The sequence below is a fragment of the Cyprinus carpio genome, chromosome B4 (assembly GCF_018340385.1).
Source record: "Cyprinus carpio isolate SPL01 chromosome B4, ASM1834038v1, whole genome shotgun sequence".
Taxonomy (NCBI): domain Eukaryota; kingdom Metazoa; phylum Chordata; class Actinopteri; order Cypriniformes; family Cyprinidae; genus Cyprinus; species Cyprinus carpio.
In genome coordinates, this window is record NC_056600.1 from 947,247 (window position 1) to 961,889 (window position 14,643).

General features: G+C 42.0%; 2 protein-coding genes across 2 annotated transcripts in view; both read right to left on the reverse strand.

The window, feature by feature from the left end:
* Positions 1-6,231, reverse strand: part of LOC109103313 (lysine-specific demethylase RSBN1L-like) — a 31,555-nt gene extending 25,324 nt beyond the window's left edge. The window contains exons 1-2 of the mRNA XM_042721495.1: positions 4,348-6,231; positions 2,451-2,621 (exon numbers count right to left, since the gene is read on the reverse strand). Coding sequence (XP_042577429.1) covers positions 2,451-2,621; positions 4,348-4,948 — 772 coding nt within the window. The 5' untranslated portion in view covers positions 4,949-6,231. The remainder of the gene's footprint in view (positions 1-2,450; positions 2,622-4,347) is intronic.
* Positions 6,232-7,854: 1,623 nt separating this feature from the next.
* Positions 7,855-14,643, reverse strand: part of LOC109103317 (tyrosine-protein phosphatase non-receptor type 12-like) — a 30,773-nt gene continuing 23,984 nt past the window's right edge. The window contains exons 12-18 of the mRNA XM_042721500.1: positions 14,556-14,641; positions 11,620-12,230; positions 11,020-11,091; positions 10,396-10,454; positions 10,282-10,324; positions 8,723-8,791; positions 7,855-8,649 (exon numbers count right to left, since the gene is read on the reverse strand). Coding sequence (XP_042577434.1) covers positions 8,588-8,649; positions 8,723-8,791; positions 10,282-10,324; positions 10,396-10,454; positions 11,020-11,091; positions 11,620-12,230; positions 14,556-14,641 — 1,002 coding nt within the window. The 3' untranslated portion in view covers positions 7,855-8,587. The remainder of the gene's footprint in view (positions 8,650-8,722; positions 8,792-10,281; positions 10,325-10,395; positions 10,455-11,019; positions 11,092-11,619; positions 12,231-14,555; positions 14,642-14,643) is intronic.

Consider the following 14,643-nt stretch of genomic DNA (forward strand, 5'->3'; position numbering starts at 1 on the left):
CAAAACTTAATTTTTGATTAGTAATATGCATTGCTAAGAACTTCATTTGAACAACTTTAAAGGTGATTTTCTCAATATTTAGATTTTTTTGCTCCCTCAGATTCCAGATTTTCAAATAGTTGTATCTCAGACAAATATTGTCCTCCTAACAAACCACACATCAATGGAGAGATTATTTATTCAGCTTTCAGATGATGTATAAATCTCAATTTCAAGAAATTGACCCTTAGGACTGGTTTTGTGGTCCAGGGTCACATATAATAGACACTAATAGAACAAATACAGAAAGGGACAATCTAATTGACCAACTGCTTTGACCATGAACACACTCACGGACACAAACTCACTACAGAGACGAGCAGACGCAGGAAAACATGGTGTTCTGTCGGGAATGAGTCCGTCTGTCACCGTATGACCGATCCGACTGTGTCTCCAACTCCTCTTATCAACTTACTATTAACTAATGACTTATCTACTTCTAGTTCATTCAATTCTTTAATGACCCTCATTTTATACTTCTACAAAAAAATATATGGTGAGACAAACAGTATTTTTTGTCATGTGAATAAAAATTGAGATGCAAAAACAACATGTAACTAATGCACTGCTTTCATTAATGATGTAACATGATTAGTTAGTTTAGTCATCAGCTGTGCACAAACAATCGTGTGTGTTAAACACAATCTAGGGGCGACAATGAAAAATAACTGTGTGTTTCCATAAATGAAGAAGCAGAGATGAGAGTTTAGCAGCTGACGTGATGAAAACACTGACTTTAGTGATCCTGACTGCATTTGTGCAATGTCAATACCACTGTTTTAAACAATATTTCTGATTGCTTGGAAAAATATATAAAAAAGGTTCAACACATGACCCAAACACACTCGATTCAATCTTACAAGTGGATCCCATATGATAAAAAACTTTTAAAACATCATCTTTATTACCTGATTATAAATGAACACAGATCTTTACTCACTGTCATGTGATCAAGTCAGTAAAGTGACTGAATGTACATCACAAACACTTCCCGCTTTATTTAGAATCAGACTCGAACCCAAAATGACTCGCGGTTCAGTGAGTGAGTCAGTAATAACTCTGAACGATTCGCTGCCTAAGCGAGTTAAATATTAAATCATCACATTTGCAAACTATCTGGTCAGTTATAATTCTGGAGCCTGGGTGGGGGGGGGGGGGGGGGGGGGGGGGGGGGGGGAGGGGGAGAGGGGCCCGGGACGTGTTTTCTAACCGATCTGCTGCCAGTAAAGCAGAGGTGGCACCTTACCATTTTTTCAGAACCGATCCCAATCTGATACCAAAAGTTCTGAGTATCGGAAAATACCGATATTGATTGATTTTTTTATTTATTTCATTTAGAGAAAAGAACATTATTTAGTGGGGGAAAAAATAAAGGTAAATATGTGTAATCTGGGAAAATGTAACGCAATACTCTTTGTATTGTAATATACATTCATGAAAAACAAGTAAATATAATTATATATAAATATATGCAATAAATTAAATAAATTTCTTTTACATTTATAGCACAGTAATGAGGCAGAAACATATGATAGATAAGACTATTAACAATCTTTCATTGCGCATTAGAAAGCATTATAACATTAAAGGCTCCAATACAGAGCAGAACACAGAGTCACAGCACGCAGCGCTCCGCAAAGAGAAGATATACTGATGCGTAGTGTATTATATCTGTGCAATAGTTTTAAATCTCAGATACTGTGCACGTGAAGAACTGTACTCCAGTGTAGTGATCTCTAACAGACACCTGGTAGAAAGTAACATAATACAGAAACAGCACTAAACTGCAGCAAGATAAAATCCTTTTATGCAAAACCGCTGATGTTTATCGACAGATCAAGTATAATAATAGGAACATTGTAACATCCTGGAGAGAGTTTCGTCGTCTGGACTGTCGTAACCGAACGTGACGCGCAGTTTGAACGCTTGATTGGAGGATGAGCGGAGAGAGGAGTTTAAGTCAACTTGAATTTAACCACTTAAATATTCATCTTTTACCTCACATTAAACTATGGATCAGCTTCAGAACACTTGGAATATAGTGCACGGAAGCTTTATGGTGCTTTATAATGTGTTTGTGCCTTTCGTGAGACAATAACACAGAATAATATAAGCAGAATATGTGATTGGATCTGTCTGGTCTGACCGATACCCGGTCCAGCAGAACACACCAGTATCAGAGCGATACAGATCCTGAAGGTTTGATCGGCGCACCCCGAGGAGAAAGGTTTGAGCAGGTTCACTCTTTCTCACGAGTCTTTCAGTGACCAGCATCTGTCTAAAGCTCTGTTTAGGAACACAACATATTTTAATACTAGGTGCTAATTATTAAAATGATAAATTATGTGCATGTCAAGAAGTGAACCCGAGTGTCCACATGCATGCGAGGTCAGAGGTCAAACACAGCTCACCTTTCTGCAGGATCTTCACCTCTCCATTCTCTCTCTTCATCTCCATCATCAGCTTATGCTTTCTTTTCTCCTTCATCTCTTTCTCCTGCTCTTTTTCTCTGTCCTTCTCTCTCTCTCTCTTCTTCTCGCCGTCTCTGTCTCTCTGTTTCTCTTTGTCTTTGATAATGTGGTCTGTAGGAGAGAGGAACACAGTGGACGGTTAAAAGAAACCGAAGCCTTCACTGATGTCAGGTTTCTCTGGTTCCTGGACTAAAGCGCCGTACAGAGGGTTCTGCTTGTGAACGATGGCTTGCTCAAAAATGGTGAATGTTTGTGAATATACCAGCTCTCATCTTTAACTAGTAGTAACATTCCCCAACAGGTTCTCTAAGTATATGTTCATACACCTGGCTAAACGGTCATGAAAACAAGGTTTTAACAGCCCTAAAAGCAGCTTTATTTTCTTTATGCCCGATGTAATGTAATGTCACGATCCTCGTATAAACACACACACACACACATCACGTTCACGCGGACGGTTGGCGCTGACCTTCACGTACATCAACAAGCTGTAAGGTGCCGGGGTAAAATAATGAGTTATCAAGACCACAAAATGCACAGATTGTGAAAGAATGAAAATCTGATCATAAAACACTAAACATACAGATGTGGAAGCAGGTAAACAGACAGAGACAATGAAAAATGATGATTGTCATTATTTCCTCTCCCTGGTGTCGCTCCTGACCCGCACGACTTTCTTTCTTCTGCAGAACACAGAAGAACAGATTCTGAAGAACTGATTTTGTTAACACAGAGAAAGAGACCACTGCACCTGTCTGACTTTCACTTTATGGACATGTTTTAAAATATCTTCTTTAGTGATCCAGAAAGTCAGTCATGCGGGTTAGGAACGATGTGAAGCCCAGCAAACGACGGCTTGATCATGTTTGAGTGAACTATCAGCTACTGAACCTTCCCTGAACAGCTTCTGAGGACGGTTTCTTCAGAGAAGAGCCACAAGCCATTTACTAACCCTGTCTGGAGCCTAACTGAACCGTTAGAGTAGTGCGAGTTAGGGCAGGTTAGTAGCAGTTAGTGTGAGTTCGGGTTAGGGTTAGCATCTGTAGGACAGTCAGCCAGCAGTGCCTCTTAGATGTCTGAATGTGGGTTTGTGCTGATGTTTTCATCACAGTTGTGTTATGACAGATGGGTTACTGCTTTATTAGTGTTTATTAATGTGATGTGGGAGTAACAGGACTGACACAAACAGTAAATAATACACACAGAGACTGACACAAACAGTAAATAATACACACAGTGAACTCAGAACAGCACATATTTATTACAGAGGAACAGAAGATCGTTGGATCTTGTTTCCGTCGTAAAATAAAGTGTTATTACTGAGAATCCAACAGTAATACAGCAGTTATTATAATCGTGATGTTCTGATGTCCGATAGACATCTCAGGGATGACAGCAGACATTTCGATTACTGTTTTTATTAATACGAGCAGTTATTCTGCCGTCCTACAGACTAAACTGACACTTGAATACAAAAAGACGCATTTATTATCTAATATTACGATGTCGGCGTCTCTGTGCGGTTACACAGGAGATGTTATGATGCTATTAATATGACAGGAGATGTTATGGTGCTTTATAAAGACAGCAGATGTTGTTATGAAGCTGTTCCGCTGTAACGCGCGTCTGCGGCGGGTCACATTGCAGCTGCACGCGCGTCACCGATGCTAAGCTAACTAGCGCGCGCTGTCGGTGTTTTCCACGCAAATAGACACACACGTACTCGTCCACGAGCACAATAAACACATCATAAACACACACACACTCGCACCGATCACAGCTAGCGAAGCAGCGGCCCGTTATCAGCCGCGAACAGCGCCCGAGCGACTAGCGATACCTTTCTGCGACAGCTTCAGCTCTCCGTTCTCCTTCTTCACACCGAGGTGATTTTCAGCCGCCACTTTGTGTTTCTTCCTCTCTTTTTCTTTGCCTTTCTCTCGCTCTCTATCCTTCTCTCGGTCTCGGTCTTTCTCGGTTTTGGTTTTCTTGTTTTTCGGTTTGCTGCTGTAATTCTGCTGCTCCGTGTCTCCGTTCATCTTCTTGGCTTTAAATATCTTCTCCTCGTGTCGGATCTTCTTGGCCGGTGGAGGATGATGATGGTGCTCCCGGTTCTGGGACGCTGGTTTCGGTTCGGTGGGTTTGTTGAGCTGAATGAACTCCGCCATCTTTTCTCTATTTACTCTCTCGAGCTGCTGCTGTTTGTGTAAGACGCACGAGAGGGGCGTGGCCTGGCGGTGATTGACAGAAAGAACGTACTTGAGGCGGGTGGCCTGGCGGTGATTGACAGAAAGAACGTACTTGAGGCGGGTGTGGCCTGGCGGTGATTGACAGATAAAGCAGGCTTGTAATGGGCGTGGCCAGATGCGGATTGACAGCAGGAAAGGTAACGTCAGCAACTTGGTCGCTGTATTCATTAGATTGCATGATGCATGAGCCATTTACCATCTCAATGTTTTTCCAAATTTTGATGATACTCGATGCATCAATATTTTTGCTCTCAGCAAATGTAAAAAGGTGAAAAAGACATGATTTGGATAGAACAGCAAATTGTTTACTGCAAAATAATGATAATCTACACATGGTGACCACTTACTGCTTTATAGTACATGAACACAAAAATTAAAAAAAAAATTAAAATCACATTTACTTAAAGGTACAAGCACATACATATGTATATATTTGTGTGTGAAAGGAATATGAAATTAAATATGAAAATATCAAAGTTATACAAAAAGTGCAATCTTCCTACAAAAGGAACAACTGCTTGTGTTTCTTTGAAGAACAAATTAAAAACATGAAGAACAAAGAAACACATAAGCAGAATACAGAATAAGTTCATTATTATATTGACACTCCAAGCGCAGATCTGTTCTCATGTACAGTGTCAGATGATTATCACTGTCATTCAGATTCAATCTCGCATTTAAATCTCACGGCTGTCAGTCAAGAAATTCTGTGTGTATCAAGTTGCAATAAAAATTAAAACATTTATTCAATTTGTTAATGGTGTATAAAGAGAAAGCGAATAAAGGCAATACATGTCAAAGACAGTATGTTCATCCACCTTTTTCTTCCCAAAAGAGCGAGCGCAGCATTTTGTAAAAAAAAAAAAAAAAAAATTCTAATTTTTTTAGTTGTACAAACCAGCTTGTTTTGCTGCTTGAAAATATTGAAAATTGGTGAGTCTTACCGTATTATTGTAATGTATTATCTTGATGATGAACACTTTGTAGTGCAAACAGTTTTAGTGTTTACTGCACGTTGTAATTCTTTCGTTATTTCCCTGCAGCGGCTCATGAACAGAAGTCTCACCCATACGCTTACTTTCACTTTGAAGAAAAAGGTGGATAGAGGATATGAACGTTTATGTTATTAAACACAACTGTACTAATAAACACACAAGTACTTTTGTCATCGTGGGTGAAACAGCCACTTATAAAAGCTCGCTGTGGAAATCTGTATTTAGGAATCTGAACTTGACTCAAGCTTGAAGTAAAACACTATTTAAATAAAGTATTATTTACTGTATTAAATAATAAAGTAAAAACAGGTTATATTTAAAACTTACATGAAATATAGCCAGCAAGACATGTATTAGAGAGATTTCATTAAAATATTAATAAGATATTCCTGTTCCACTAACAGAACAAGAATCCATCATTATTGTCCATCCTTTGTAATTGTGTTTTGAAAATGAATAATTCCAATGAAAACAATCATACATTTATTTATTCTATATTAAATATCCTATTCTATTATTTTGGTCAAATTTCACATACACAAAAAGTGTATTTTTATGCCTATTTACATTTACAGATAAAGAAATTTGCATGATTAATGAATTTGTAATATACTGTATTTAAATGGAATATTTTAAGGAAATTGAAAAATAAGTGGATTGCTTTTCACCAGCTGTGCAAACTAAAAGCATGATGAGAAACAACTTACTGACAACAGCTTCAAACTCATCGACTCCAAACAATCACAACATTTTGTTCTTGGGTTGAAAGTAAGTTAACAGATTTTGTCTGGAATTAATTCTAGCTATATTGAATTGATTGTTAATTAAATTGATGTGAAAGCAGTCTCCACTCATGCCTGTGCTCACGTGATCGCTGGTCTGCTGTGAGAGCGAGAGATGTCCTCTCCTCCAGTCCAAGCGTCTTCAAGGAAACTCCACCGGCACCTGATTGAGAGGTCACGTGACCCCGGATGGAGGAGCGTTCATTCACGCACTGCGACAGAGAGACCAGACACTCATCCTTCATCAGCTCTTCTGTCAGAACTTCTCAAATAACATTCAGTGAGAAACAGGAGTAAGACGTGAGCAGAAAGACTCGGTCGCAGGAACACAACAGCTTTACCAGCAGATGGAAATATTTATCAATGGATCTCTAGTGAATGTAGAGTATGAATACATGTGAAGAGAACCTAACCCTTGCTCCTTCTGCCATCTACCATCACAGGACTGTAATATTCTAGCATCTGAATGATTAGCACTTAAAAATAATGACAAATACAACAGACACAGAAAACCCAACACTGCTGTCCACAAACACACGTCACCAGCAGATGGAGAGAGTGAGCTTCTGTCTGAAATAACAGGAACATCAGCCTGGAAACTTCAACATGAGAAATAAATCAAGCATTACATTCACACACACACACAAAATCACTCACAATAACACACACACACACACACACACACATACACACACACACAAACTCACATACACACAATCTCTCACACAAACACTAACAATAACTCACACACACACACACACACACTCTCTCTCTCACACACACACACACACACTCACACACACACAATCTCTCACACAAACACTAACAATAACACACACACACACACACACACACAATCTCTCTCTCACACACACACACACACACACACTCACATACACACAATCTCTCACACAAACACTAACAATAACACACACACACACACACACACACACACACACAATCTCTCTCTCTCTCTCACACACACACACACACACACATACACACAATCTCTCACACAAACACTAACAATAACACACACACACACACACACACACAATCTCGCTCTCACACACACACACACACACACACAATCTCTCTCTCACACACACACCACACCAACACATACACACAATCTCTCACACAAACACTAACAATAACTCACACACACACACACACACACACACACACACACGCTCTCTCTCTCTCTCACACACACACACACACTCTCTCTCTCTCTCTCTCTTTCTCTTCTCTCACACACACACACACACAAACACACACACACACACAGTATGCACTGAGAATAAAGCAGCAGAAGACATTTTTCCTCCTAATGTTTTACTGACATTGATTGATTGATTGACAGGTCTGTGTTGGAAGGTCGAGTAAAATCCCAGAGGTTTAAATGCAACGTTATGTAACACACACACACATTCTCTCTCTGTGTCTCAAACACACACACAGTAAAAAAAAAACGTGCAAGCAGTCGGGAGTCATTCATGAAGTGAGAAAATGGCATATACAAAAATAACCTCTAGAATACAATTTTCAAAAAGCATCATCAATACAATCTCCAGCCTGTAGCTTCTCGTGAAGCGGCCGATACGCGCCGGCCGACGAACGCAAAGACACGGCGAGAAAAGAAAACACAGCCCTGAAAACGTTTGTTCGAACAGGAGAGCAAATAACTTACAGTTTGAGGTACACGTGACGCTCTCATGCACAGACGTCTTACATCGCATTAATATATTCAGTGATAGTACGCTTGCATCATCATCATTTACGGCTCGCCTGTGAACTCCGGCCCGCGTCGTCTGATCTCAGTCTAAACTACTGCAGAAGAACCGGTCCAGCCACGCAGCAGGAGTACGGCAGGCTCTGGCCCCGGAGACGCTCAGCACCAGCACAGTGAGTCCACGGCAGCAAGGTGCATCATGGGAGATTATCTTTGCAGCTTTACTGATTGTGTTAGTCAGAGAAGAGGCGCCGTCCATCTACAGTGGCACTTATAGAAGAAAGAGGAGCATGGAGTGTGGAGCGGATGGGTGCCGCGGTCACGTCCACTCTGACGGAGGCTCCCGGGGGCCTTTGGGATGCGAGCGGCGGCTCCTGAATCCTGCGGCACAGAGACGCTTGAGAGAAACTCACAGATCATAACGGAAAAGCTCTGGTCTGCTCTGGTCACTCACCGGTCTCCGTCTCTGCTCTCCTGTCCTTCAGAGGTGAACCCGGACCCTTTCCGTTCTTCTGCTCCGTATCTAGAAAAACAAAACTGCCATCACCGCTAAATAAATGCACATCTTTGCCGTCAGGCTCCTATTTCATCACTTTAAGAGAGAAATCAGACAAGTGTCTCTGACTGCGATCAGCGGCTGATCTCTGAGATACAGCTAACGGCTAACAATAGCTCATTAACATTCCAATAAAGCTGTGTGTTCAACCACAATGCACTGAAATCCTGCAAGGCAATTAGAATATTATTTTTGTGTAATAAAAATAATAATAATAATAATAATGTTTATTGTAATAATAAAAATCTTATCTTTGTGTAAACAGTAAAGAATTAACTGTGAATGTCAGAAGCTGTCACAATAAACCCACAATGACATTAAAGCATCCCAGGTGTACATGACTTTCTTCTTTAAGACAAATCCATTCGGATTTATATTAACAATTGTCCTCGCTCTTACAAGCTTTATAATGGCAGTGAATGGGTGTTATTTTTCAACAGTCCAAAAGAAGTCTAATAAAGCGCATTCATCCATAACAAGAATAAAAAATATCCATATTTAAAACTTTATAAACAGTAATCTCTCATCTTTATAGATGATAAGGACAATAGAGGTGTGTTCCGGTGGATGACGGAGGCGTGAGAATGTGTTTGTTTACAGGAGCAAAGGAAAACCAGCCTCCTCTTGGCTTATATCCAAATCCTTCAACATTTTTCTTTACAAATCCTCGTTTTGTACTTCTAATACATGAGTGGTGTTTTGTTTTGCTCGCTCCCCTGCGCTTCCGTGTTCGTCACTAATCACCGGAGTTACTCTACTACGTGTGAACACATGACAGTCAGAGAAAGAGATTACTGTTCAGAAAGTTTTAAATATGGATTTTTTTTTTACAAAAATGCATCGATTTACTAAGGCCTTTATTCACCTCCCAGAGCTGTGTGAGGCACTGTTTATTATGGATGGATGCACTGTATTGCACTTCTTTTGGACTGTTGAAAAATAACAGCCATTCACTGCCATTATAAAGCTTGGAAGAGCCAGGACAATTTTTAATATAAATCCGAATATTGTCTTAAAGAAGAAAGTCATATACACCTGGGATGCCTTGAGAGTGAGTAAATCATGGGATCTTTTTCAACTATGCCTTAAACTGTGTATAATTGTTTTATAAAAAAAAAAATATTAAATGCTGTTGTCATATATTAATATCATAAATAACGCACCTAATGCTGGTTTCTAGTGCTGCACAAACACAGAGAGATTCAGTAAAAATAAAAGTCTGCAGGAAGTGCTGATGAACAGGAAGTGTTTTTGGCTGATAATATGATGTGGTTTCATCTGGTGGCAGCTCTAAGGCCCGGGTATACGTCTGGCACACAGCGTATAAAGTATACTCGACTGTGAGGAGTGTTAAACAGACGAGCTCGACACACACAGCGCCACCTAGTGCACTCTCTCTGTCTCCACATTCACCGCTGCACACAGACACCTCTGATGACGGAAGCTGCGTGACGTACCGGTCTTTGGAGGACTAGCAGGAGCCTGTGTGTGTGCAGACGCCTGTGAAGAGAAGAGACAGACGTCAAAGCTCTCGCTCTCACTCGCTTGCTGCAGAAACAGACTCGTCTCACCTGTGACGACGGCTCGTCTGAAGACGCTTCGGCCGGCGGCGGCTTCACATCTGTGGGGTCTGAATGAACACGAGGGAAACGTTACACGAAGTTCAGACAGACATGAGAACGAGCGGCTCTCTGACGACACACAATCACCTCACTAATGAAACAGACTGAGCCCTTAACGAGCCATCAGTGATCAATGCTCTTCACACACACACACACACACACACACACACACACACACACACACACACACACACACACACACAGGCTACTGAGATCCACCATTAACACAGATACACTAAAACAACCGGGCATGCTGGGAAACATAAGAAACCCTTAATCTACATACTTATTGAAAAGCATTCTGTCAAAACCACTTTTTGTCATTTCAGAATGATCACTTCAGTCACTGAGAGACGTAACAGAGGGCTGGGGTTCACTGTGTGTGTGTGTGTGTGTGTGTCACGAAACTGATGTTCACTAACACACAATGAAACCGAAGTAAATGGTCATTGTCTGGATTGTGTGTGCAGTGGAACAGGATCCTGCTCGACTACAGAAGCAGGACAAGCCGCGCTGTGCTTCTGTCTCAGAGCCTCTGCTGCCCTCGTGTGGCTGGACACAGTAAAGACGCACCTGTGGCCATTAGGAAGGACTCTGCAGTTCGCTCAGGAACAGGCGGGGGCCAATCTTCACTGTCGTCACAGTCTGGGGCAAAAAGAGCACCATTACCAACCAGAGCTCTCACACACACACACACACACCGCTGAACGCAGCATCAACACCTGACACAAGCACGCCAGCCCGGACCCCCGATCATCACACTGCCATCATGCCTTTAGCCCCACAAACCTACTGAGTGCCCTAGACAGGCAGCATTAGCACATTAGCACAGCTCAGGGGCAGAAAACAAGCTACATTTGATCAGGTGACCTAAAGATCCCAGGAGCATCTCTGCACACACACACATGCAAATATACGACCAGATCAGCTGATAGAACTGAAGGGACTGACAGAAGAACGAGAATAGGTCATGGATTACACAGTCCTCCACTTCCTAAAGACCGGACTCAAAGCGACACAGACTCCGTCACAGTGATGCTTAAATCGGTCACTTCCTGCTCGCATGTGCCCATCATTTGATCAAATGAGAGTCGAGCGACTCGAAGGAAGGGAGTTCTGGGAAAGGAAGCAGATGGAGAAGCGGCGTGTGTGTGTGTGTGTGTAAGTACGTACTTGAGGTGTGTGTGTGGAGGCTCTGGCCGGCGATGGACATCAGCGTGACCCCGAGGGGGCTGCGATCGCTCTGCTGCGCCGCTGAAGCCGTGCCGCTCGTCGTGGAGAGAGCGTCAGGGAAGTCAGTGTGCAGCGGGTTGGTGAAGCTCAGCGCCGTCCGGCCGGGATCGGACCGACCCTTCTCCTCCTTCAGCGGCAGGTGGTTGGGTCGCGGGGGCTCGTCACACTCCTCACACATGGAGCTGGTGTTGGAGCGCTTGAAGGCGTGCGATCGCTGCAGAGCGCTGTTCCCCTCGAAGCTGCAAGGGCCCTCCTGCAGCGGAACCTTCTTGATCTCGATGCCCAGCGTGTGCTCCAGGCGTCGGTCCGGCCCGTCCTGACCCGGCTTGCTGTAGTTCTCGTTGAGGTCGGGGTTCTGGTCTGACGCCAGCACGTGCAGGATGGGTTTGGGATGGTAGCGGTCATTGTCCTGCCGTGCGTTTGTGACCGTAGGGAAGGCCGAGGGCGGAGACGGCGTGAGGATGGGCGGAACGGGCCGCGGCTCTGGAGGCTGCAGAATCTCCTCCTTCACGTCGCCCGGCGGCCTGATTATGAGAGACAAGAAACATGAGCTGACCCTCCACAGATTCATTCAGGACACCGGTTCATGTGGAAAACACAGCAGATGACACGAAATACACACGTGTCCCTGCAGCACAGAAGCAGTCATCAGTAGCACAGCTATATTTGTAGCAATAGACAACAATACATTGTATGGATCACAATTATACATTTCTCTTTTATGACAAAAATCATAAGGATGTTAAGATCATGTTCCAAGAAGATATTTTGTACATTCCTACCATAAATATATCAAATTTTTTTTGATTAGGTTAGGTTTTGATTCAGATGATGTATAAATCTCAATTTCAAAAAATTGACCATTATGACTGGTTTGTGGTCCAGGGTCACATGTTCTCCAAATACTAATGCTCCAATACTGCACATTTGTCCTTAACTGGTAAAATGAGTGTGAATCCACATGGGCTCATGCTGAGCTACATGAAAAAAAAAAAAAAGTGAAAAATGGCAATTTTAGTCAAAGTTGAGGTTTTCACAAAAATGAGTTCATCTAGCTATCCCAATGCTCCAAATAGAAATTAAACATCTAAAATGATCTTAATTTGTATGTTCTCTGAGAGTACCATCTTTTCCTCTCCGCTCGCGCTGACTGTCCTTCCTCGAGCGCAAGGGCCCTCCTGCAGCGGAACCTTCTTGATCTCGATGCCCAGCGTGTGCTCCAGGCGTCGGTCCGGCCCGTCCTGCCCCCGGCTTGCTGTAGTTCCGTTGAGGTCGGGGTTTCTGGTCCGACGCCATCACGTGCAGGATGGGTTTGTGGGATGGTAGCGGTCATTGTCCTGCGTGCGTTTGTGACCGTAGGAAAGGCCGAGGGCGGAGACGGCGTGAGGATGGGCGGAACGGGCCGCGGCTCTGGAGGCTGCAGAATCTCCTCCTTCACGTCGCCCTCGGCCTGATTACTGAGAGACAAGAAACATGAGCTGACCCTCCACAGATTCATTCAGGACACCGGTTCATGTGGAAAACACAGCAGATGACACGAAATACACACGTGTCCCTGCAGCACAGAAGCAGTCATCAGTAGCACAGCTATATTTGTAGCAATAGACAACCAATACATTGTATGAGTCACAAATATACATTTCTCTTTTATGACCAAAATCATTAGGATATTAAGTAAAGATCATGTTCCGTGAAGATATTTTGTACATTCCTACCATAAATATATCAAATTTTTTTTTGATTAGGTTAGGTTTTGATTCAGATGATGTATAAATCTCAATTTCAAAAAATTGACCATTATGACTGGTTGTGGTCCAGGGTCACATGTTCTCCAAATACTAATGCTCCAATACTGCACATTTGTCCTTAACTGGTAAAATGAGTGTGAATCCACATGGGCTCATGCTGAGCTACATGAAAAAAAAAAAAAGTGAAAAATGGCAATTTTAGTCAAAGTTGAGGTTTTCACAAAAATGAGTTCATCTAGCTATCCCAATGCTCCAAATAGAAATTAAACATCTAAAATGATCTTAATTTGTATGTTCTCTGAGAGTACCATCTTTTCTCCGCTCGCGCTGACTGTCTTCCAAAGAGATAACTACACACAGTATTTCAGTATTCACACAAACACAATCTTTATGTCTCAAGTGAATGTTTGGGGAACTGTTGGGGAAAACATCTGATGTGTAACATGAAATTAGATCCGTGAGTTACAGCAGGTCTCAATACAGGCCGTCTCATTAACGTTAATCTAATCTGCTCTTGATTGAACTGCTTTTGTAGTTTTAATAATCATTGTATTTGTTATGAACACACTAGGAGGAGTTTTTACATTTGGTTATTTGTTTTTCTTATTTGAATTCTTTTGTTAGGATGTAAAATGAAAAAGGTAATGCAATATTTGTTTCTTATATTTGTACACTGTTTTTTTTTTGGCATCTATTCTAATTTATAATAAAGATAAAATATAAAATAGCTATATTGTGTTTATTAATATAGTAATTAATTATTTAAAAAAGAACTGGAGGAAAAGATGAAACGTTGCTGGTGATTTCGCTTTGGAACCTTTAAAAAACTTTAACTCGAGTCCTCAGAATTTAAACGGGTGTAGCTCAGTCATTTTTTTGTCCGATTCCAATAAATCATACATCATTTTGAAGGTCTTTTAATGGAGAATTTTGAAAGTTTCCTCATTGTGAATTATTTTGCCAGCACCAGTCACATATACTCTCTAAATTCTAAAATAAATAAAATTGCACTGATAAACATATACACTCTGTGAAACGATTATATTTCTACGTTTCTTCATTCAGTGCGGCTGGAGGTTTGAGGTTGATGAGGCTCTGGAGGCGTGTCCCGAGGGGGCGGAGTCTCACCTGCGGATGCGGGGCGGTTTGGGAGGAGGCGTGTCCCATCTCTCCTCATCTGAATTCTGACCGGGTTTTTCCGGGCTGCCCTCTTCCT